Source organism: Canis lupus, chromosome 6, assembly GCF_011100685.1.
Source record: "Canis lupus familiaris isolate Mischka breed German Shepherd chromosome 6, alternate assembly UU_Cfam_GSD_1.0, whole genome shotgun sequence".
Lineage (NCBI taxonomy): Eukaryota > Metazoa > Chordata > Mammalia > Carnivora > Canidae > Canis > Canis lupus.
The window spans coordinates 31872930-31895787 of NC_049227.1; the positions used below are offsets into that span (position 1 = coordinate 31872930).

General features: G+C 50.8%; 1 protein-coding gene across 12 annotated transcripts in view; it reads right to left on the bottom strand.

Moving 5' to 3' along the window:
* CLEC16A (C-type lectin domain containing 16A) overlaps positions 1 to 22858 on the bottom strand; it is a 196347-nt gene that overhangs the window by 17736 nt on the left and 155753 nt on the right. Inside the window, exons 23-24 of one of the 12 annotated variants that reach the window (XM_038540373.1) lie at positions 5388 to 5496; positions 4860 to 5007 (exon numbers count right to left, since the gene is read on the bottom strand). The exons of 8 other annotated variants lie outside the window; for them this stretch is intronic. In XM_038540373.1, coding sequence (XP_038396301.1) covers positions 4950 to 5007; positions 5388 to 5496 — 167 coding nt within the window. In that variant the 3' untranslated portion in view covers positions 4860 to 4949. Of the gene's footprint in view, positions 1 to 4859; positions 5008 to 5387; positions 5497 to 22858 lie in introns of those variants that run through there. 3 more of the 12 variants (XM_038540374.1, XM_038540378.1, XM_038540376.1) reach the window with 3 other exon arrangements.

The following is a 22858-nucleotide window of genomic DNA, read 5'->3' on the forward strand; positions in this document are numbered from 1 at the left end:
CCTGCTGCCCTCTGGCCCCATTCTGCCAGTTATTCTGGGAGGATGAACTCATGAGTAACTCTCTGGCATTTGTCAAGCACAGAAATACCACAAAAAGGTCAGCCTTCTATTTTAGGCTCCCTGATAGAGGGAGCACTGGGCTGGGAGTCAGAGCCCCAAGTCTGGGTTTAGGCTCTGCCCGAATGGCTTTGTGGCTTTGGACAAGCCTCCTCTGCTGTACGAGCCTCCATGTCTCGATGTGAAAAACAGGAACAGTTGGTGAGGATCTCTAGCCTTCAATGGCCAAGAGCTTTCTTTTTTACTTACAAATCTCCATCTGGTCTGAACCCTAGGACCCTTTGGGGGAAGTAGGCCAAGGAAAAATGTACCTTGAGCACACTCTGTACACCCCCTTCTCTCTGGATAGAACGCCCACTAAAGCGTTCCCCGCCAGAACCAGGCTGCAGTGCGGGTCAGGGTCCAGAGCTGGCTGCTGCGGCCCAAGGGCTCACAAAACGTGTTTTGCTTCACTCATACCAAGGTTCTGGTTCGTTTGTCTTCTGGGTCCCCACGGACACATTGGGAGGTTTTATGTACAAATCTGGATTTCTGGCTTCTTAAAACAGATCTGGTATTACTGGGCCCCATTCCCCCCGTGGCAGCAACTGGAGGGAAGGAGGGAGCGGATTCCTTCCCCTCCCCACCCTGCTTTGCCTCGTGCTCCCAGGTGTTTTTGCCGGCTTGTCTCCACTTATGCTTAGATACTCGGACAAGTCCCCAGACTCAGGGAAGTTCCCAACCCCAGAGATCTCCTCAAACCCTACCCCCTAGAATCACTGGTGGGGCATTCTGAGATGGGGGCGCCTGCCCCGCAGCAGCCCAGGTGGGTCCTCAGACCTCAGAGCGACAAGAACCCCTTGCTCTTGGCCTCAGCCGGGCTGTTCCGTTGGTTTGGAATTCTCTTTTCCTCTTTTTCTATCTCCGTAAATCCCTTCCCCATTCTTTAAGGCTCGTGCAGCTCAGGGTCAGCTTGGGCCAAGAGTTTCCGCAACCAGCAGGGTTACTTCTCTGTACTCCTGCAGCCTGCCCTGTCAGCTGTAGAGGAGTTGGCCTCCCCATGTAGGGCGTAAGAAACTCCACTGCCAAGATGTTTTGGTGGTGTGTACAACAGCTTTCCTTAGTTTAACAGCTAACACCTGGGATCGTCTGGGGTTGAGAGGGCTTTGGACAGTACCCATTTTCCCCTTGGTCTAGTTACAGGCCCTGGCAGCTAGGCATGGCCAATGTGGCTAAATTGTGGAGAAGGACATAGAAATGAAAGCAGCATGCTGGATTTCCAGGAAGGTGTCTCTTAAAAGGAAAGGGGGCATACCTTCCTCTGCTGTGCTTCCTGAAACATGGATGTGATGGCTGGAGCTCCAGCAGCTATCTTGGACCACAAGGATGAGTCCCATAGTAGGGGCAGCAGAGCATGGAGCGGGTAGAGGCTTGGGTCTGGTGCTTTGTGGAGCACCTGACCTTCATCCAGGCTTCCCTACTTGAGAGGGAAATGAGCGTCTCTCTGGGGTTTTTCTTTACTATGTAGTTGAACCTGATCTTCACTGACAGTTGCAAAAATGCTTTGTTAAAGCAGGAATGTGAGCTGGGCTCTGTGGAGACAGAGACTGGCAGGTCTCCAGAGGTGGTTAGGGAAAGCTGCCCTGCTCTTTCTGCGGGAATTTTGGGAGTGGCAGAGTGTGGGGAAAGAAGGAAAGGGACAATAGAGATGGGAGAGGAGGCCTTCCTCATACCCCCCCCACCCCCCGCCCAATCTTTAGGAAATGTTCCTTCAACTCTTTCCTTATATGGTGCAAGTGGACTTTTTAGGTGGAAACATGGGAAGGGACTGAGTTTCCATCTGCGTTCCTACCAGGCCATGCAGAGATTATGCACAAGGGCCAAGAACTGAAAACGGGTGTGTGTGTGTGTGGGGGGGGCGGTGGTGGGAGGGTGTTGGTGGCTGCAGGACTATGAGAGACCAGAGGGTGGGAAGGCTTACACGTGTGTGGCTGAGGGGGTTTGAGCCAAAGGCTTCCTAAATCTCTGAGGGGTAGGGAGGCCCTAGCTGACCTCTGTGTGCTGCCCAGAGCCTGTGCTGTGTGGCACTCTAATTCCTCCAAGGACATGGGTTACATGCAACCACTTCTGGTTAAAAATAGGGGCAGCCCGGGTGGCTCAGCGGTTTAGCGCCGCCTTCATCCCAGGGCCTGATCCTGGAGACCCAGGATCGAGTCCCACGTCAGGCTCCCTGCATGGAGCCTGCTGCTCCCTCTGCCTGTGTCTCTGCCTCTCTCTCTCTCTCTCTGTCTCTCATGAATAAATAAATAAAATCTTAAAAAAAAAAAACAGAAGATATGAAAGCTAGCTGAACATTTGGGAATTCCATGGGGACCCTGCAGAGGGTCGAAGTGGAGAGAGCCCACTGGGCCTACTGCTCACCAGAGGGACTCTGCACACTCTTAAAGGGCACAATTCTCGCCCTGCAGCCTCATCCCCTACAGATGCTCTTACATATGACCTGCTTCCAGGAAGGATTTGAGGTGGCTTAGATTTTAAATCCCAAACCCACGTGCTACAGTACTGAGTACTGACAACACTGAAACATAAACGGAATGACGAGAGTCCAACAATGAAATATGGGTGGAAACTGAAAAATCACAGCAGAACAGCCTCCACAATGGGAAGCTGACATCACCATTTGGCTCTGTGCTTCCTGGGAGCCAAGACCCCAGGAAAAACTGTCCCGGGTGACCTCGCTCCCATGACACATTGGCTCACATGCATAGTTCCTGTCCCTACACCCTCTTGGACGACACAGCTGCCTGCCTGGGGATGGTGCCCCATTCTGGAAACATAATGCCATCTCACTGAACTCTTCAAACGTTTTTTTCTGAGCAGTGAAACTCTCATTTACACATGAGCTAAAAATGGAACTGTCCGGCTGCAGGGTGCCCTACCAGGCGTGGGCTTGCCTGCTTGCCCGTATACCTCTGCAGATCCGACCTCTGAAAATCACAGAGACGGCAAGCAGGTACCTGGAAGGCTGAGGCCTATGAGCTGCAGACTCGGGCACCCCAGGGCTGGACCAGTAAGGTCGGTGAATGAGGAGGGACCCACATGAAGGATAGGCATCTGCTTTCCCTTATATGGTTAGGACGTGGGCACTGAGAAACACTTCCCTTCTGTCAGGACAATAAACATGGCACATGGACATTCAGCGTCTGTGTCGGGGGACGGAAGGCACTGGTCACACGCCTGGAAGAGGCAGGAAAGCACAGCCTCCCGCCCACGCACCCCACCCCCCACCCCCCCCCCCGGCCTTGCCTGACTACTGCTGTCTCCGAGCAAGAGTCTTCATGAGGCCACTGTTTCCTGTCCTGCAAGAGAAGCTGGATATCCGGATTTTATGTAAAAATTCCTGATTTTTAAAATCGTTGACAACTTAATTCCTATTCTATTTTCTAAACAAGAAGCAGGCCACCCCAGGCCAGGCAGGCCAAACCCAATGCATCTCTGGGCTGCGTGGGCCACGAGCGCCTGGCCTCTGCTCTGGGCTGAGACCAAGGTGTCAGCATCCTGGCCTCGTGGCCAAGGACATCTGAAATGGGTGACTCTGAGCCGTTTCAGTCTCCTGTGGCTGTGCTTCTGGGAAGCTCAGTTTTTAAGAGCCCTTTTAGGAAAAAGCTAAGACTGTAAAGCCAGAGCTGTCCATCTTAGCAAAAACCAACATTCATTCGTGCTCGTTCCCCACTGAAAAGCACAGAATGAAGCCCGCTGAGGGCTGCTGATTCAGGAGAGGCAACCCAGGCATTTTTGACCTTCCCCAGTGCAAGTGAGGGCTATGGGGTGAGGATGCCCTGCCTGAGCTTGCCTTGTGTTGGCAAATTCACAGCACCCGCTGCAGCTCAGGTTTTCACAATGCAGCATTCGTGCTTTCTCCTTTGTGCTGCTGGGAAACAGTCAGAAATCAATATGCCTTGTGACCTCATGCACAGAACACAAGACAGCAAGTGTACCGCGGCCTATCTCCCTTCGATGGCTCCTTCCCCGACGCTGCCCTTTGTCCTCCCACTGCAGTCAGCCAGGTTCTGGGTGGGACTGAGTTTGGAGCCTCAGCCTGGGGGGTGGGCTCTGGGCAGACTGCAGCCTATGGGATCTACAGGCCACACTACATGGACTTGGGAGGCTGGCTCTGAAGCCTGCCCCCCACAAGAGGACAGTGATGCCCAAGAGCAGTGGGGGCCGGGCGCCACGGAGTTGGCGGCCACACCAGAAATGCCCTCAAATTACCCTCAACTCTTCAAAGAACATGTGCATGGGAGGACGAGGAGGCAAGGTACAGATTCAAGCCTCACAAGAGTGTACCCACGATGGGCGAAGCCAGGCCTGAGTGCTCACTCGGGCCTCCTCCAAGCAATTCACACAAAAATGAAAGAATCTACCAACATAGGAATACGGTTCAGAACCCTATAGGCCAGCAGGACCCCTGGGAGGTCCCCCACAGTTCCTTCCCCTACTGCTATGACTCTGAGGTTTGGGTGAAGGTAGAAGGCTCTGGAACCTGCACAGAGACCCTTCCAGTTTCCCTTTCTGGTGAGACACACGTGATGTCCTGTTTCAGGGGGATATGCACAAAACTCTGGGCCTTGGGAGCTGTCTATGGGCTTCCCCCTCAAGTGGCAATTGGAAGTGATTTCTGATTTTCTTCATGTGCACTTCCTATCTGGTCTAGGAGGCAAATCAGGCGCTTGGGAAACGGGGTGTTTCTAATATCTCCCTTGGCAGAGCCTGGGCAACCTCACCACAGATGACCCCTAGATCACTGACTGGCTGCACCTCGAAATGCTTAAAGGCTTTTATTTCTGGTTGCTTTTAAAGGGATAACATGTCCAACATACAAAAATAGCTGGGAACTTGCAGAATCTCTTAGCCTATAGCTCTTTATCCATGGACAAATCCTCTTGGATTTTAAGGACTATACTTGAAAACCTGCAGGAGAGAAAAAATGGGTCTTTCAGTATCTTGCTTCCTTTTTGCGCCATCTCTGTCCTGTCCCAGCTTTGCCCCTCCAAGTTTCTGCTCCTGGGTGGGGCCTGCCTGAGTGGGCTGCCACCCGCGGGAGAGCCAAGGCCTCTGTGTCCCCGTGGCCGCCGGGGTACATCTAGGCGGCGGGAACACCAACACCTTGCTGTGCTGGCACCCTTGTGCTGCCCTGGATGTGGGGGTCACAGGTGGACTAGGTCTCTCAGAGGATCTCTTAGGGTGGCATTACCTCACTCTGCATTTTTAAAACTGAAGCCTGCCAGGACTTGGGTGTAATTCCCGAGGGCCCTGCCTCGCCCAGCCCCTGCCCTTCCTGGTGGCATTACCGTCTATACATTAGTAAGCACAGAACTCCACAACAGTCTCTCAGGGAAGGCACTAGAAAGCTCAGCAGTGGCCATCTCGGCTGCCTCTCTACTGAGGCAGGACACAGGGCTGAAAGAGCAGTGAGAGGGAGGCGGGTTAGAGAGGGGTTACCGACCCCTGACTCCTGCAGTCCCAGCATCAAAGGGGGTGGAACCTGGGATGGTCGGCCACAGCCTCACTTGCAAAGGACACTCCCTGAGGCTCTCGCCAGCCCTTGATCACATGGTCCTTTCTGGCAAGTTTCTCATCTCACCAGCCCTGCTCTGTGCTCTCAGGACACACTGATGGGTACACTAATCTTGTGTGTTCTACAAAGTGGTGGTGTGCAAAGGGGCCAGGGAATCAGTTCTGATCTTCTGCAGGAGGCATGTGCCCTAGGTGCACACTTAACAGGCTCCCGAAGCCAAGCTGTAGACCTGTGTCCCGGACTCAGGCTCTACAGTGTGGGGCGGTTAATTTCTGCACCTAGGCCACATCACTGAATTCTCTCTTACTGTGTGTTCCGATTAGGGTCAGGCCAGACCAAGAGATGATGACATCCTATTGCACGTCATAAAAAGACCTGGAGATACTATCTGGAACCACATGAGTCAGATAGAATCAGGGAGCATGTGTGGAGCCATACAAAGATTGCGATGGGGGCAGCCCGGGTGGCTCAGCGATTTAGCACCGCCTTCAGTCCAGGGCTTGGTCCTAGAGACCCGGAATCGAGTTCTGCGTTGGGCTCCCTGCATGGAACCTGCTTCTCCCTCTGCCTGTGTCTCTGCTTCTCTCTCTTTCTGTGTCTCTCGTAAATAAATAAATAAAATCTTAAAAAAAAAAAAAAAAAAAAAAAAAAGATTGCGATGGGTGCTGGCCCAGAGCAAGTTTCAAAAGCCACAGCTGAGGTCCTCAAACAGACAGGACTTTGTCACCTTCTATCATGTCAGACCGTGGGACATGGGCAATCAAGTGGTTGTATGCATGGCTCTGTCATCTATAAGGGGGAGCCGTGAGAAGGGCACAGGCCCTTTGCCTGGGCAAAGGGGACAGGGTTTGTGAAGAAAGCGCCAGGGATCCGGCCACCCCACATGGGCATGTGACCACAAGGGAACCATTCACCCTGCAAACCGGCATGTGCTCACGTGTCAAGGGGGTGACCAATGGCACACCTCCCAGGGCAGGGAGGCCCGAGGGAGTTGGTTTAGCTCAAGAGTCCAGTCAGCACTAGCTGTCTGGGTTATTTACCTGGCATGTGTGGTACCTACAGCTTGGGTCCAATGAGGCAAGAACTGGGGGTTTTCATGTGTACGTGTCTTTACGCATGTGGGTATGTGGGAGAAGAAATGGCTCAGCTCTCTGGAGAAACCGCACAATGCAAAGCAAGATTCTTCCTCATATGAGTGGTTATGGCTGAAGGCCTTAGGAGTTAATAGAGCCAGATATCAAAGTTTAAGGGATTCATGTGCAAACAGTATACGAGGGGTGCCTGGGTGGCTCAGTCAGTTAAGTGTCCAACCCTTGATTTCAGAGTCATGAGTTCAAGTCTGGCCGTGAACTCCACGCTGGATGGGGAGCCTACTTAAAAATCAAACCAAACCACAGTATGTGAGAAGGTGGTGTTCTTGTTACTTGTTACGCCTGGCTCAAGGCATGCATGAATGGGTTCTGTCTCTGTTGGTTTCTTGGCTGGGGGGGAGGGTTGTGAACGCATTAGGTGGAGCCGAATGAAATCGTCCTTAAAGACGTGGGATAAACTCATGGAGGAAGGGGAGGCGACAGCCGGCTGGGCATCCCAACAGGTGGCTCTTCCTTGGTCTCCCTTTCTCTGTCCCCGTTGCCTCCTGTGTGTCTGTGTGTACCTCCGTGTGTCTGTGTGGGCTGTATACAAACACACATGCACTCCCCTCTCCAGTTTACTTATTTTTTTAAATTTTTCCCCCCTCTCCAGTTTAGATTCGTCTTTCCATTTCCAGAAGGCAACTGCTTCAACAAAATGCTTGGAAATGATCTTGGCACTGAAGGAGATGTATGTCTTCTTGATGGAAACCCCCCGATAAGGGGGCTTGCAAGGCCTCAGAGGGGCTTCTTGGATGGGCCCTGTATGCTCTGCTTTCCCTTTGTGTTTCCTTGCAAATGCTAAGTTAATGTGTTCGACGCTGAAATCACCCGGCTGTTCTGCGTTTGTAGTTTTCACTTATTATGTTTTTTTAGTATTATTAATATTTCATCATAAAAGTATTGATTTCCTTTAACTAAGAGACTCTAAAGTTTGCTGCATCCTTAAGCATGATTTTATTATGTCTTGGGGCCAAATGTTTTTTCCAACCCCCTCAAAGGTATGCTTTTCCTTTTATATAATGTGTGTCAAGAAGAAAAAAGGAATTGATTCACACAATTCTGCTTTACAGGCAATTTTTAAGGAATGTATCTAAGAAGGTAGACTGGATAGACCTTTGCTAAATGTGACCACAGCGTCTCTCTGTTAAGCCTTTTTATCTTTTAGAGGTTAGAACCAAAGCACAAAATTTATATTAAAATATGCAACAGTTCCAAAAAATATGTATATACATATATGATACTGTTCTAAGAGAAGCCAATATGGGACAATCGAAACAATTTCAGACATGACCTCAAAGCTTTTTAAAAACTCTCCATGAGCACCCCATCAAAGTCTCGGTTTTCACCATTTTCCGTCTTTCTCTCTTTAAAAGCCAAGAGAAAGTAAGAAGACACACTGCTAGGTTGGGGTTGCCTCAAAGAGGCTCTGCTACCCTCCCAACCCGAAGCACCGGGGTCAGAGGCTGGCCACAGAGATAGGTAAAGGGCGTCCGGTTTTATAGAACCTGTCCTGGCCCCGGGCAGTAACTGGCAAACCAAACGAAGCGCTCTGAAATGTTTAAATATTGAACATCCTTTTTCTCCTTCCTCCACATTTATTATTAACTCGGACCCGCATCACTGTGTACGTTGACCGTTGACTTCATTTCTTCCCAAGAATCCATGACCCGATGGACAATGCTAGGGGCTGCTGAGTGGGGGCGGGGGCTGCGATTTGGGTTTTTTTCCTTTCATACCCTCGCTGGAAATCCTTTACGGTCAGCTTGTTTTTAGAGCCATGAATTCCTGGAAACGTCTCAGCCTTTCAATGACCCCTGGCGCCCGAATGCAGATGATTAGTGCCCCAAATATTGACAGACTGGACTTTTTTCCCCTTCTCAACAAGGGAGCAGTGTCAGCGCGAGGCAGCACGGAGGATGCTGTGGCCACCGGACAAGTAAGGTTGTGCAAACATCATTCAGACAGGCGCTCTATTGTTTGGGACCGTGGTTCTGTTGGCTTTGCCCAGGTAGAAACAATGCCCGTTGTGCCAACATCAGAAGTGCCCGGTTTTTTGGTTTGGTTTCATTTTGAAAAGTAAATCTGTCTATGGATACCAGATGTCCTCTGCTTGGTTCTGACACACAGGGAGGAGGCTGGTGGTGACCCGGCTCTGACATACGAAGTGCATCAGATGTCAGCAGCCTGGGCCAGCCGCCAGCAAACTCAGAGCCGGGCCCGGCGTCATTCCTCATGAAGAGGAACCTTCGGGTTTGGAAATAGAAACCTAAAAATCTTTCCAGAAGACAAGGCAGCACCGTTTCTTGGGAACAAGTCAGGGGGGCTAGTGTGGGCCATCCATTATGCCCAGGCAGAGCGCGGCTGCCCTGTCAGAAGGAAGCTCCTCCGGACCCGCCAGCAGGGCAAGCTGGCTGTACGCATTCGCTTTTCCTGGGCTTTTATCTGTTCAAGTGAAATTGTCCCAAATGACCGGCCTACAGCTTCCACTTTCTTTTAAAAGACGGTACTACATTTGAGATCGATGTTTTCCCCTGAAATGCTGGCTAAATTTATCCTTCCCTGCATCCTGCTCTCCGGTCTCTGCGCTAAGCTGGCGAGCAGCGCTGGCCTGGCCTTGCTGAGTGAAGCGCCTGTCTTGCAACACTTGCTCCTCGCTGGGAGGACCCGAGCACCTAGCCCCTGCCTGTCCTTTTGTTCACCACAAGCACCAAAACCCCAGTTCTCTTAAAGATGCCTCCTCTGTCTCATTCTCTGAGGTCCCCGTGAAGTAAGCCCCAGCTGCTGGGGCTCTTTACCTGGCCTCAGCTCCCATCACCTACCCTGAAAAGCCATCAGGTTGGCTGGCTCTGAACGGCTCCTGAGAACCCCCTCCCTGGCCGGCCCCTGCCCCCCAGAGTGGCTGAGTGCTCATTATTCGACTGCCTTTCGAAGTAGCGGGATGATGTAGCGGCTGTGGGCTTTGCAAACTGGACTAAACCAGAGAACTTACTTCTGCCTCCTGGTCTTGCTTGGCAAGCTGCCCTGTGAGTGAAATTTCACTGATTGATTTAATGCCTGATGCCCAGAAAGCCCAGTATTTCTGAAATCTTTATTCGTATATGCGGTTGTAAGAGAACATGCCCTAAACAGACACTTTGAGCTACGGCTTCTATTTTGCTGTTAACCTGTGGACTCTCTTTTTGGCAGGAATAAGAGGCAAAATAAAATGAGGCTGGGTAGAAAGCATGCACGTGCCCATGCCGGCAGGCACGTGCACACATGCCGTGGGGAGGAGTTCTGCCTTGAAGCACTGGAGAGCCCCACTGAACGAAAGTGGGGGTACAGGTGTGGCCATCCCCCTGGACGTCCCCCACCCTACTCTGCTTCCTGGAAAGCAGCCTGGCAAGGTTCTATCAAGAGCTTTAGATATGGCATTCTTGTTGACCTTAAGAAATAGTTTCCAAAAGAATAACTGGAAACATGGAAAAAGATTCCTGTGTAAGGATATTCATCATAGGTGATGCAGAGTGCAGCAGAAACAACGTTAAGCAGCCAATGTAAGTGGCTTGGCTAAGTAAATTTCGGCTGAACTTCAGACTGTTAAGAGCTGAACGGTGTCTCCCCAAAATTCTAATGCTGAAGTAACCCCCTAGTACCTCAGAATATACCTTTATTTGGAAACAAGGTCATTCTGCAGATGTAAGGAGCTGAGATGAGGTCATCAGGGGTGGGCCCTAATCCAGGGTCAGTGGTGTCCTTATATAAAGGGGAAAGGTGGGCCCATGGCATGCAAAGGGGGAGCTCCATCTGAAGATGAAGGCATAGATCGGAGTGATGCTTGTACAAGCCAAGGAACCCCAAGACTGCCAGCAAAGTACCAGACCCTAGTAGAGAGAGGTATGGCTTCTCCCGGCCTCCTTCAGAAAGAACCAACCTTCCAACACCACGGCTTCTAGATTCGAGAGACAATACATTCTTGTCTAGGCCACTACTTCTCCAGCACTTTGTGACGGCAGGTGGGAGAGGCAATACTCAGACCACGGACTGCTAGAGAGCCATTGGTAATGAAGTGTAGGAAGAGGTATTTTGCAGCACGGGGACGTGCTTCTGACGTGACAGCAATGTTGGGATAAGCAAAACCCCACAGCCCAGCAGCTCTGAGCTGCACGTGTGCACAGAAAGGTGCATCCGAGGATGTCCAACTCCGTGCTAGCCTGGGACAGTGAAAACCTAGAAACGATCAAATGCCCAGCCAAAGACACCCCATGCACCCATGCTATGGAATACTGTACCACCACGAAATGGAAGGAGTGAAATCTGTACCTGTTCACATAAAGATTTTTACTCACAGTGGTGAAAATTAAGCTGCAGAAATGTGTTTGGAATTAGAATTCTGTTTAGGTTTAAAGAGTCGGAGGAGTAGCCCAAAGCATAAGACAATTACAGATTCAGGACTCCTTCTTCTAAACCCTGAGGCTAGACGTGTTTTAGAAATTAGAGTCTTTAAGGCTTTAAAGGCCATGTGGCTGACACACATACTAAGTCACACCCTCAGCCTATCTCTGACAGCTAAAACCCCAAATATTGCATTTCTGCAGGAAAAACACATGCATACATTCACAATAAATGGCATCTGCGACTCTTATAAACACCTTACAAATAGGTCAAGGCAGTTTCTGCCACCAAGTGAGTTATGAAAAATCCTTTGGTTTTCAGCGCTGTCTGGATTTCAGAATTGCAGAGAATGGGCTGTGGTCCCATCCTGTCTGCTGCTTATGGGCACAGATAGAAAGCAACGGCATGCAGAAGGATCTGGAAGGAGAGAAGCCAAACTGTGGGGTGTCTGGGGAGGGGTGGGAGTAGGAAAGAGTACTCAAAGGGGACTTAAGTCCCATTTCGAAAGCTTTTTTTTTTTTTTTTTAACTTTTCTAAAAGAAGAATCAACTCATGTATTTCTTGGACAGCTAAAAATTAGGGAAAAAAGAAGACACAGATGAAAAGAAAGCAGAAATATTAACAATGCTTTTCTCTGCTGTGGGAGGATTGTGGTGATGCTTTCCTTCTTGCACTTTTACAGTTTCTATTGATAAGTTTCTACATTCGGGTAAGAGTGCACACAGATGAACAGAGCAAGCCCGTGGTGACGGCGGGACAGCTGACTGCTGACCGGTCCCGTCCCTCCCTGTCATCGGCAGCTCATCCCCCAGGGCCTTGATGACCTTGCAGGCCGGCTCCCAGACTCGCTGCCACCGCTACCCCCGGGGCTGCTCCTGCTCTGAGACTCAGCGTGCCTCCGTCACCATGAGATATGGCCTCTTCCCGGGGCGCTGCTCACACACTGGCCACTTTGATTCATCATCTCTCTTACTCTCTCTGTCCTTTATTCTTCTGGCCTCATTGGCCTTTGATTGCTTTTCGGGAGTTTATCATATTGAACTTTTATCCCTTTCCAGGAAACCCTATTCTTTTTTTCTCTTCCCTTTCACAATTAATAAATAATCATGAGAGCACTTATTTGGACAGAAGCACATCCTGCCTTCTAAACAGAACAGCTGGAGTGTTTCTTTGGGGCTCCTCTGGGCCTGTGAAGGGCACATCACCTGTCGCAGAGAAAGAGCATTTCAGTCTGTCACCGTGCTGCAGGGACGGGGGTGGGATGGGGTGGGTTTGGGGTGGTGGGATCAGTGCTGTTCTCCTTAGGTGAGCGGCTCCCGACTCTCCAGGACCTCTGTGCTTTCCCAGCCATCCTCTAAGGAGGGGCCAGCCGGGGCAGGTGCTGGCTGGAGGTACTGAGCGCTGGGGTAGGGACAGGGAAACAGAGGTTCAGTGTAAGAGAATGTGGGCTTTGGGGGCAGACAGATGGGTTAAAATCCCAGCCTGCTGCTGCTGGCCTGTGTTGCCCTGAGCCTCGGTTTCCCTGGGAATAATATGGAGGAAGTCATCCCTGCCTTACGCACTGTTGTGAGGACTTAGCATGGGGACTGATAGGTAGCAACTGGCCGATAAAACAGCAGCAGGCACTGCTAAGTGGTAGCTCCAGCCGCAGCTCTGAGCACTTATTTCCAGACATCCTTCACCAGTTTCTACCAGGCAAAAAGAGGAGCACAAACGACCCTAATCATCTCCAAGAAGTAACGTGGAGCCTTTGGGATCACATTTTTTTTTTTTTTTTTTTTTTTAAGTCACTGGAGTGAGCTGGGCAGAGTGGCTGCCCGCATCACCTACCAGCACCAGGGAGGGACCCCCGGAGCAACAGACAAAAACTAATCTGTTTTTATCTCACATCCACAACACAAATCGTCTGCCACCTCAGAAGTTTTCAACAAATGCTCGAAGCAGTGATTTTAATACCTACTTTCTTTCCCAGAAGCCTCGCTTCTGAGGTCAGACCACAATCAAAAGAGATTTCTGGAAAGGTATGAAATGCAAACTTATCTCATAATTTACAGGAAAGGAAAGGGAACAGGAGACTATTTTACCAGTAAGAACAGAGTCTTCTCTTCAAAGTCAAAAATAAATGGAAAAAAGGCAAATTTTGGGGAAGAGGAAGGGTGCCAGGTAAGTCTGCACTGCATCAAGGTTTCCAGATTATTCCTGTGTTGCGCGTTCCAATTTTTTTCCCCCCACATCTGGACTACTTTAAGGAAAATGCTGCATAAATCGGACTATTTTATGATCAAAATAGGATACAAATGAGATAATCCAGTCTTTAGAAAAAGATGACAGCTTTGTGACAGGCTGACTAGTTTAGAACTGTTTTTAAACATACCACAGCTTTTGGGGCACCTGGGTGGCTCAGTCAGTTAAGCATCTGCCTTCTGCTCAGGTCATGATCCTGGGGTCCTGGCATAGAGCCCCGAACTGAGCTCCCTGTTCAGCAGGTGGCTTGCTTCTCCCTCTGCCTATCTCCCTTCCACTGCTTATGTGCACTTTCTCTCTCTCTCTCAAATAAATAAAATCTTAAACAACAACAACAACAACATACAACAGCTTTCTCAAGATATACTTCACACACTATGTAATCTACACAATTTAAAGGTACAATCCCATGGTTTCTAGTCTATTTACAGAATTATGCATCCATCACTACAGTTAATTTTAGAATACTTTCGACCTCCTTCTAATTAGTGCGATTATAACTTGTAGCAGGGGTTGCAAAAACATTTATCCCCAATCATATGAACGAGGCTGCAAGCTGGCCTTTTAAAAAACTTTCCACTCCAGATTCTGACATTTGTTCTCCTGAGTGTGGTGTAAAACATCTCATTCTTCATGTCAGGCCGGAGTCCATGAACTTCTATTCCAAAAGATTCATCAGAAATACGTCCTGGGGCAAATTCTTCCCTCCAGGCTCTGTTCACATGGGAAGAGACTTGGGTCATTGCTGGGCTGAACCCCTTCCTAGGAAATAGGCCTGGGCTCTGTGCCCCACTTATCTGGTCAGAGCGGAAAGTGACAAAAACGGGGAATTCTGTGCACAAACTGGTGGAGGTTATCACCTGGACAGCAATGTTTTCATTCTTTGGGGATATGGGCAGCCTGCAGGCCCAGGCATCAACAGCTCTCCTGTCAGGGATGGATTCCTGCCCAGCTTTGCTCCTCCACTTCCTCCCAGGCCAACAACCCTTCCTCAGAGATTCTTTCCTGGTCTCCCTGTCCAGGTCAGATCCCTCTATTGCATACTATCCCAGGTCTCAGCTAGTTCCTTCACCGGGTCCCAGGTGAAGTTCCTAGTTCCTAGGACCCTGATCATGGTTCATATCTCTGGAATCCACAGTACCTGGGGGCTCCAAAGAGACTAGTCTGTTCAGCATAAACTCTGAGTCCACAATGAACAATGTCTTACACGTAAAGGGGGTACTGAAGATTTGTTGGTTCCATTTGTCTATCAGTCTTTCTTCTTGTACAATCACCCACCCATCCATCTATCTACCCACCCATTCACCCATCCATCAACCTACCCATCCATCTATCTACTCACTCATCCAATACTTTCCAAGTACCACCTATATATGGCAAACCTCCCAGTGCAGCTCCAGGAGTTGGACATTTAGCAGGAAACAAGACAGTGTCTGCTCTCTTGGAGCTTACAGTTCAATAATGGGAAGGGGAAGGACAGGGATTGGGTGGGCAGAAAGTGGAGAAACAGAAAATGTTGGGAAGAAACCAATGTTATGAAGAGAAGTGAGCAGGGCAGGGGCATCTGGAGTGCCGGGAGTGGGGCAGGGCTGTGGGTTACACATGATGGTCAGGAAGAGCAGAGACAGAGAGTTCTGACAAAAAACCCTAAGGCAGTGAGGACAGAGCCACACAGGTACCTGGGATGAGAGTGCTTGGTGTAGGGGCTGGGAGGCAGGCACACTGGGTCATGTCAAGGCTCAGCTGGGGGCTTCTGTGGCTGCCCTGGAGTTGGCCAGGGAGATAGTGGAAAGACATGAGGTCTTGAGGGTCTAGACTGTGGAATCTTGGGGGCCCCTGTAAGGAATGTGACTTTTATTCTGAGTGAAAGGGAAGCCAGTGACACATTTAAGCAGAAGACACACATGATCTAACTTATACCTGAAAAGGATCTTTTTAGCTACCGTGTTGGGAACAGACTGAAGAGGCTAGGGAGTCAGGGTAGGGGGTGGGTGGAAGTTGGCAGGGTGATGGGGACGATTCTGAAGGCCAAGATCAGGAGTCAGCAAACAACATCCTGCAGGCCAAATCCCAAAAGCCTGCCTGCATCAGGCCTGTTTTTTCCAAGTGACATTTTACTGGATGGGGCCAGGCCTGCTGATTTACATATTATCCAGGGCTGTTTGGCTACAATGGTAGAGTGAGACTATGACAAGGACCACATGGCCAGCAAAGCCTAAAATATTGACTACTGGGCCCTTTAAGAAAAGTGAGCCAATCCCAGCCTAGGAGATGGGGTACAGTGCTGGGAGAGACTGGGATCCTGACTACATTTCCCAGGTGTGCTAAAAGGCAGGGAGAGCTCTGGCCCTGCGGTGGACAAGTGCTCTGATTTCCAGCTGCTCTGTGTGAGAGCTGGTTTTCAGCTACTGCTTCTTTCCAGCTAAGTGTAAGTCATCAGATCCCACGGGCAGCCCAGCCTGGGGCCGGCCTCTGTGAGCGACTATCTTCTTGCTGCCAGCCCAGTGTGTGGTCAGTTTAGATGGAAGCCTTCCTGTCCCAAACTGAAGCCATCAGCAGCTCCCATGGGCTCCTTGATGAAGTCCAAGACAGTCACCCCTGCATGAGATACTGTTCCCACACGTCTCATCTCTTGCTGCCTCCTGCCCTGCACACCTCAGGCTGCTTGCAGAACCCACACACATACCATGCTTTCCAAAGCCTAGAACCTGCCATCTGCCCAGCATGCCCCCATGTTTAACCCAACCCAACCCATCCATCAAGACCTCCTTCTGGAGCCTTCCTCGCCCTCCAGTTCTGGTTGGGCTGGCCTCCCTGTCCTGGGCTACCACATTACAGCAAGAATCAAACCACGTAGCAATAGTGTGTTGGGTGTGGTCTTCCCCAGGACACCATGAACTCCTGAAAGGTGAGGCCCAACCAGAACCTTCTGCTCTCCAGTTCCTGGCAGAATGTGATGCAGAACCCATGATAGGTGTCCTAGAAGCACATTGAGCACTGGTCTCTCCCGAAATGGGGTCCAGGGCACCAGATATATCTTCCCCCAAACCCTGAACATCCCTAAGGAACAGCTGCTCTGATGGAGGAGAGAGCCTGTCTGACCACACCTCCAGCTCACCAAGCTCTCAATCCATCTCTGGGCTACAGCTGACACAGCTGGTCACAGGGGCGCATCAGATCTCTGGAGAAGGGACCTCAGTCAGTCATGCTGGGCCCTGTGTTGTACAAGGCAATGGTAGGAGCATGGTGAAGATTTGTGGATTAAAGAAATGACAATCAGGCCACAACATTTGACCCCAGTGGTCACCCAGACCCTCTTCTTAAGCCACCTAAGGGAAATTCAGTGAGATCTCTTCATCTCTAACAGTGTTCTCAAGACTGGATGGCCTCTAGAATGAGCCAGGGAACTTCAAAAAACACCGACTACCCTCTCCTCATTCTGATTTAACTAGCCTATTCTGGGCTTTTCAAATGCTCTCAAGGAGATTCTAGAAATGCATAGCCAGAGTGGAGGGCCACAGGCAGGGTTGGGTTGGTTCAGCCCAGGGCCTCAGAATGGGAAAGATCTTGCATGGGCCAGGATTCCTCTGCCCCCAGGAAACTATGAGGACAGGTCCCACAGGATCCTCTGGCTGACGGAAGGGGTCCTAGTTGACTGCCTTTCTGACCACCCAGTTGGCCATCTCACAGTTGACATGGAGCTACTGGACAGGGCCACCTGCTTGCAGGAGCAAGGAGCTGACCCAAAGGCCTCTCCGAGCCGAGCAGACCCTATCGCCTCCAGCAACAGGTGAACGAGGCCACTCTCCAGGCCAAGGCTGGAGGGACACCCCCGGACACTGCCCAGCACACTCGGTCCCTTGACTCCTTGGGGGTAGCACTGTTGTGCCTTGTTTGGATGGGGTTCTGACCAGGGCTCAGGGATGTGCTTACTCTAAGGAGGATGAAGTGGGGTTGGAAGTCATCCGCACGAGGTGTTTGCTGGAAAAAAGCCATGTGCCAGGGATAGGAGACACCTGCAAAGTGCAGTGTTGGGGCTTCTAGCTGTTTGCAAACTGGAGGTCAGTAACTCAGAAGAGTAATTATCACCCCATGGGCTTGTTAGTTACGGGGTGATGATCCTTCTGGGGGGCCTCTGAGCTGTATCAGTGATAACAGAAGATGGGGAATAAGGGTAAGAACACAGAGAGGGAGGCTGGCAAGAGCATGGGCCAGGTCTAGGCAGAACAGGACACAGGAGTTGCTGACTCGCTGTGTAAGTCTAGGTAAGTTCCTTAACCACCCTGGGCCTCAGGAAACTTCAAATGCAACATGAGCAGAGGTCTGCCTCTCTCCAGGCAGGTTCAGAAGGCGAGATAATGAATCCGTGGAACATGCTTGGTACAGAGCTTGAAGCACAGAAGATGGCCCATCGATGGGAGCAACATCACTGTCACAGTGATGGGGAACCAGGGAGCCTGCCTCTGTGGCAGTGACAGGGAGCCGGCCCTCTCGCTCTGTGCTCAGCTTCCCTACACATGCTGTCCCTGGCCTGGAACACCTTGTCCCCTCCCATCCAGTTGGCTGCACTGAGTCCTCCCACTGTCAGCCCACACCACTTCTGTAGGGAAGCCTCCCTGATCCCCGCTGGAGAAGACCAGGTTCCCCATTATTAGCTAATCATTGGTTGGTACAATTATATGAATAATGTTATTTCTACCAGATTGCAAGCTCCATGTGGCAGGGCCATGAGTGTCTGGTTTGCTCCTAGTTGTCGCCTCAAACCCAAGCCCAGCCCCTGCCACACAACAGATACTGAATATGTGTATGCTAACCCAAAGACTGAATAAAAGGATGAACTCCATGGATTTCCACAGAAGCCCATCTTTGTGGAGCCATGACGACAACAAGCTCACATCAATGAAGAGCTTAACTACATGCCCTAGAACCTCCCAGAAAGTTTCTAAATTCACTTCTGACCAGCAGACCTTAAATCTTCACTGCAGAGGTGTCTGTACTTAGCTGGCACATCAGTATTTCCCACTGCAGGTCAGTGCTTTATTATTATTATTACAATTTTTTTTTTTAAAGTGTTCTGGCTGAGAGCCAGCCCAGGCTGCAAAAAGTAGGAGAAAAAGCTGTTGATACATCACACCTAGTGGGCAGATGTCAACTAGCCTGGAAAGCCTAGACAACCACTTAGTGCCACCTGCCACGCACAGGAATCTCGGGCCTGATTTATCAGTGTGCTCTGGCAAGCGTGCTCAGAAAACCCTTCTCGGCCCAGGAGCGAGGCTGGGCTCAGGAACCACGTATGTGTAAGGGGCTGCGGTTGAGATTACGGTGTCCCAGCTACCAAATATGGCTCCACCAGGGCAAAACTAAGAATTTCCTCAGGACCCCAGGCCCTGAGGAGGACCCCGGGACATGGGACTGGGCAGACTGTGGGGTCTGGGAGGAGTGGGTTTCAGCAGCACCACCGATGACTATGCGACCTGGGGCAAGTTACTTAACCTCTCTGTGCCTGAGACTCCTCAGCTGTTAGGTGGGGATAGTAACAGGGCCTTCCTCCCCAGGCTGTTGTCACCTGGATGGTGGAGATACTTAGCCAGACTGACGAGCTTCAGAAAACGCTCTTTAGTGGTAGGCGAGCCACTAGACATTTCGACCTCATAACAGCTCGAGGGGTAGAGTGCAAAGTACACCAGGGCTTCCCGGAGGTATGGCCTGGCTGGTCACCTCCAGGACCTCAGCTTCCCTCTCCCCATGGCATTATTGAGAGGATGAATGTGGAATGCTCTGCTGACCCTGAGTGGCTACATGAGGATGAGGACGTAAGGGGACAGTGCCATCCTTAGGAACGCATCTGTCACAACCAGGCAACCTGCATCCAAACCCATCACTGACTGCGCTAACCAAGGGTGCACCCACCCTGCCCTGGCTCTCAGCTTCTGACGGCCCCCTCTGGCCCCTGCACTGCTGTCTCCAATCCACTCCCCACCCAATGGCACAAGGATTTCAGACAAACACGGATCAGGCCTGTACTCCCTGGCTTGAAGTCCAGAGGGTTCAGGATGAAATCCACATCTCCCCCTAGCCTGCCACTCCCGCCAGAGCTATCTTCTCTATCTACCTCCCCTTACTCCCCACATTCTAGCAGCATCGGGCCTCTAGGTGGCCCCCTGTCGCCCCAGTAACTTCTGGTACAGTGGACACCCCATTTCTAGGTCTGCTTCTGCCACCCAGGCTGCCAGCTGGACGAGGGCTGGGAACGGAGCTGCAGGAGGTACTCTGTGCGCTTGCCGGAAGAATGCACAATGGTTGAGGTGACGCTGGCTTTGGTGGCTCTCGCAGGGCAGGTGCCCAGAAGTCCCCTTGACTGGCAGAGCCCAAGAGCACCAGCTAGAACACTTGAGAGTGGCCTAGAGGAGCTGGCCAGCTGCCCCATAAGGGGCTAGAGTTCCAGCCACGAGGCTGAAATGTTGGCCTACTACCCCCAAGGTCGACCTGGGCAGGCTGCTGCAGCCCTCTAGGCCCTGACTCCCTTTTCTCCAACATCAGAGACTGATACTTACTGGGGTGTTGTGGGACCCCTTACAGGGGGCTGGCCCAGGGCTAAGCTCCTGACCTTGGGAGGTAGGCTCTATCATACAGAAGAAGAAATGAGGCTCAGGGGCCTTTCAGAACTTTCCCGACAACACACAGTTGTCAATAGGTAGGTGCCGAAAAAGCTAGGTGGGCTAACTCCAGGGCGTGTGCGCCTAACCTCCTCACGGTGAGAGCTCCCTGGCAGGGCGGTAGCATGGTTTAAACAGCATGGTGGCATAGTTCTGGTATACAGCAGATCCCAAATGTTGGTAGCACGTAAGCTGCTTGAGGCTGTGGGTATCCCAGTAGGCACGAAAGGCGCCTCTGCTGACCCAGTGGGGACACAAGTCGGTGCAGGGTGTTTCTGCATCTTCTCTGAGGTGGAGTGAAGAGGTCAGAGAGGGGACAACGAGCAGGCCATGCCTCCACCACATGCAGGCATTGTTTTAGGAGGCCAGAACGCTGCTCTGAGCTGTTGGATGCTTTCCTTGGGCATCAGGCTGGAAATCTGTTTTTGTTTTGTTTTTAAAAAGCATTTTTTCAGAATGCCCAAGATTTTATAAAATGTCAACTATCCCAGAACATTATCCAGGATACTAAGGGTAGGGGTGGGAGGCTCATTCCATCAACATGGACTCTTCCCGCCATTGGACTGACCCCACGATTTAGGAGGACCTGTTCCATCCGGGAGGCTGGCGTGTGCATTGTACCCAGCACCTGAGGCCCAACTGTCAGCCTGTGAAGTCAACATACTCAGAAAGCCACAACAAAGGACTATTTGATCTCAGAAGCTCCAAAGAGCCCTTAAGTCAACTTAGCAAGAAAGGAAAGAACACTGAACAAGAGATAACCTTCTTCTCAGGAAACAGGTAGAAGCATTACAAAGAGCAGGAGTTTGAAACCACGCTCAACCTCTCTGGGACCCTGGGGAGGGCTCTGCATCTCAGTCTTGCTTGCCCCAGTTGCAAGAGTGGGGTTAGTGACACGACAGTTTTTACACACTTCTCTATCTTACATAAAGCAACTTGCTTATTGCCTAGCAAGCACATAGCAGGCATTCAATAAATGGAACTTTCATCCTGCACCTTTACAGAGTCTGTGAAGCTAGAAGCATACCACATACGGTATGCACCTGAATTTTTACCAAACTTGCAACTGTTTTCAGAGGAGTCATTGCAGATCATAGCTCAAACTTCGTATTTCATGCAGTTGAAGCATCTACTGCCCAAATCATGGAGTGATTTCAGGGACTTGAGTTCACGGCAGGCAGCAATGGAAACAAAGTCAAACAATTCATCAGCCCCGATTTGACGGGCTCTGGGATCTCTTTTTGCAATTACTCTGAGGCTTAAGGAGCAGACTGTTTAAGTGTGAAGAGATGTCACAAGACAGCCATTCCTGCCACAGTGGGATAATATTGACTTTTGGCCCTCTGGGAATCTGAGATGTTGAACAAATAATACTCTGTATGTGTTTCTGGAGAAAAGCACATTCATACAAAATGCCATAGCTGGACAGCCACGAATAAAGAAGGCTGTACTGAGTCATGGGATGCTGGCTACAGAGAGAAAAGAATCGAAGACAGTCCTAACTCCAGTGGAGATGCCAGGAGGTAGGAGGAGAACCTACGGGGGGTTATATCATGCCATTATGCCCTGTCTGCAATGACAAGCCACACGGAGGGCAGGCCAGCCCTTGGAGGCCCCACGCCCACTCCTGGGAACCTTTCCAGGCCTCACAGCTCCTGGTGGCCTCCTGGACAGAACAACATCCACAGGAATGAGGATTTTGCTGGCTCAGAAGTTGGGATCGTCAAAATGCCCTTGGTAGCCACATGCACTCAGAAGGTCCAGAGAGAAAGGGAGACTCCTTGATGTTTTGCCTTAAACTAGCCCTGGGAACCTCCCTCTTCCTCCACCCACATACTTCATTGGCCACCAAGTCCTGTTAGGGCCACAGCCCCAGATATTTCTGGACTCGCTTCATGGTTACTTACTCCAGGGAAATCCTTGCGCAACGGTGTGCAGAGTGCTCATTATTTGTTAAGGACAAGAAATTAGCCATGACCTGAATGTCCATCAATGGGGGACTGGCTAAATAAACAGTGGTTTGCCCACATGACAGACTGCTCAGCAGCAATAAAAATGAAAGTGGAGACTCATGTAAACTAATAGAAAAAAAAATCCAAGACGTAAGAGTGAAAACGACGTTCGCTTGTGTGAAAAAATACAAAGGACACGCAACATGGTAGTACAAGCCTAGTAGGTACATACACAGAGAAAGGTATGGAAGGGGGTGCACCCTGGTGAGAAGGGAGTAGCTCTGTGGAGAGACCGCTTCTCACCCCTACTGCGCAGGTGTGGCACGCCAATGGGTGGGCAGAGAGGGCCTTCTGTCTCTGCCGCCCGTGCCCTTCCGGATTCCAGTGAGGAAAAGCCCAAGTCCCCTGACTCCTCATTCCTTGGCCTTAGCACCTCCAAGGGCTTCCTATAGCTCCCAGGGTACAGTTTAACTCCTCAGCAGGCTGCAAGCCCCCAGCCACTGGGACCCCAACCAGCATTGTGGCCTGTCTCCCTGCCACTGCCCTACCCAGGCCATGCCACCAAGTGTCGCCTGCTCCCTCAGGCCTTTTGCATGTGCTGTTCTTGCCATGCCTACCTCTTTGCTCTGCACAACCTGTTCGTGTATCCCTTTCCCCTATCCATGTCTCATGTGCTGGGCATGCCATTATTTGACTCGTAAAGAAACCTCAGGAAACACTTGCTACACGTGCCCTTCCTTTCCTGACCCTCTTGGGGGTATTTGTCATAGAACTTCCTTGGAACTTTTAAGGTTTCTCTGAAAAAAAAAATACCAGTTCTTTCATCTCCTGTCCTCTTCAGTTTTTCTCCCTGGTCCTTAGGAGCTGCCTTGCTTTGAAGAGGCC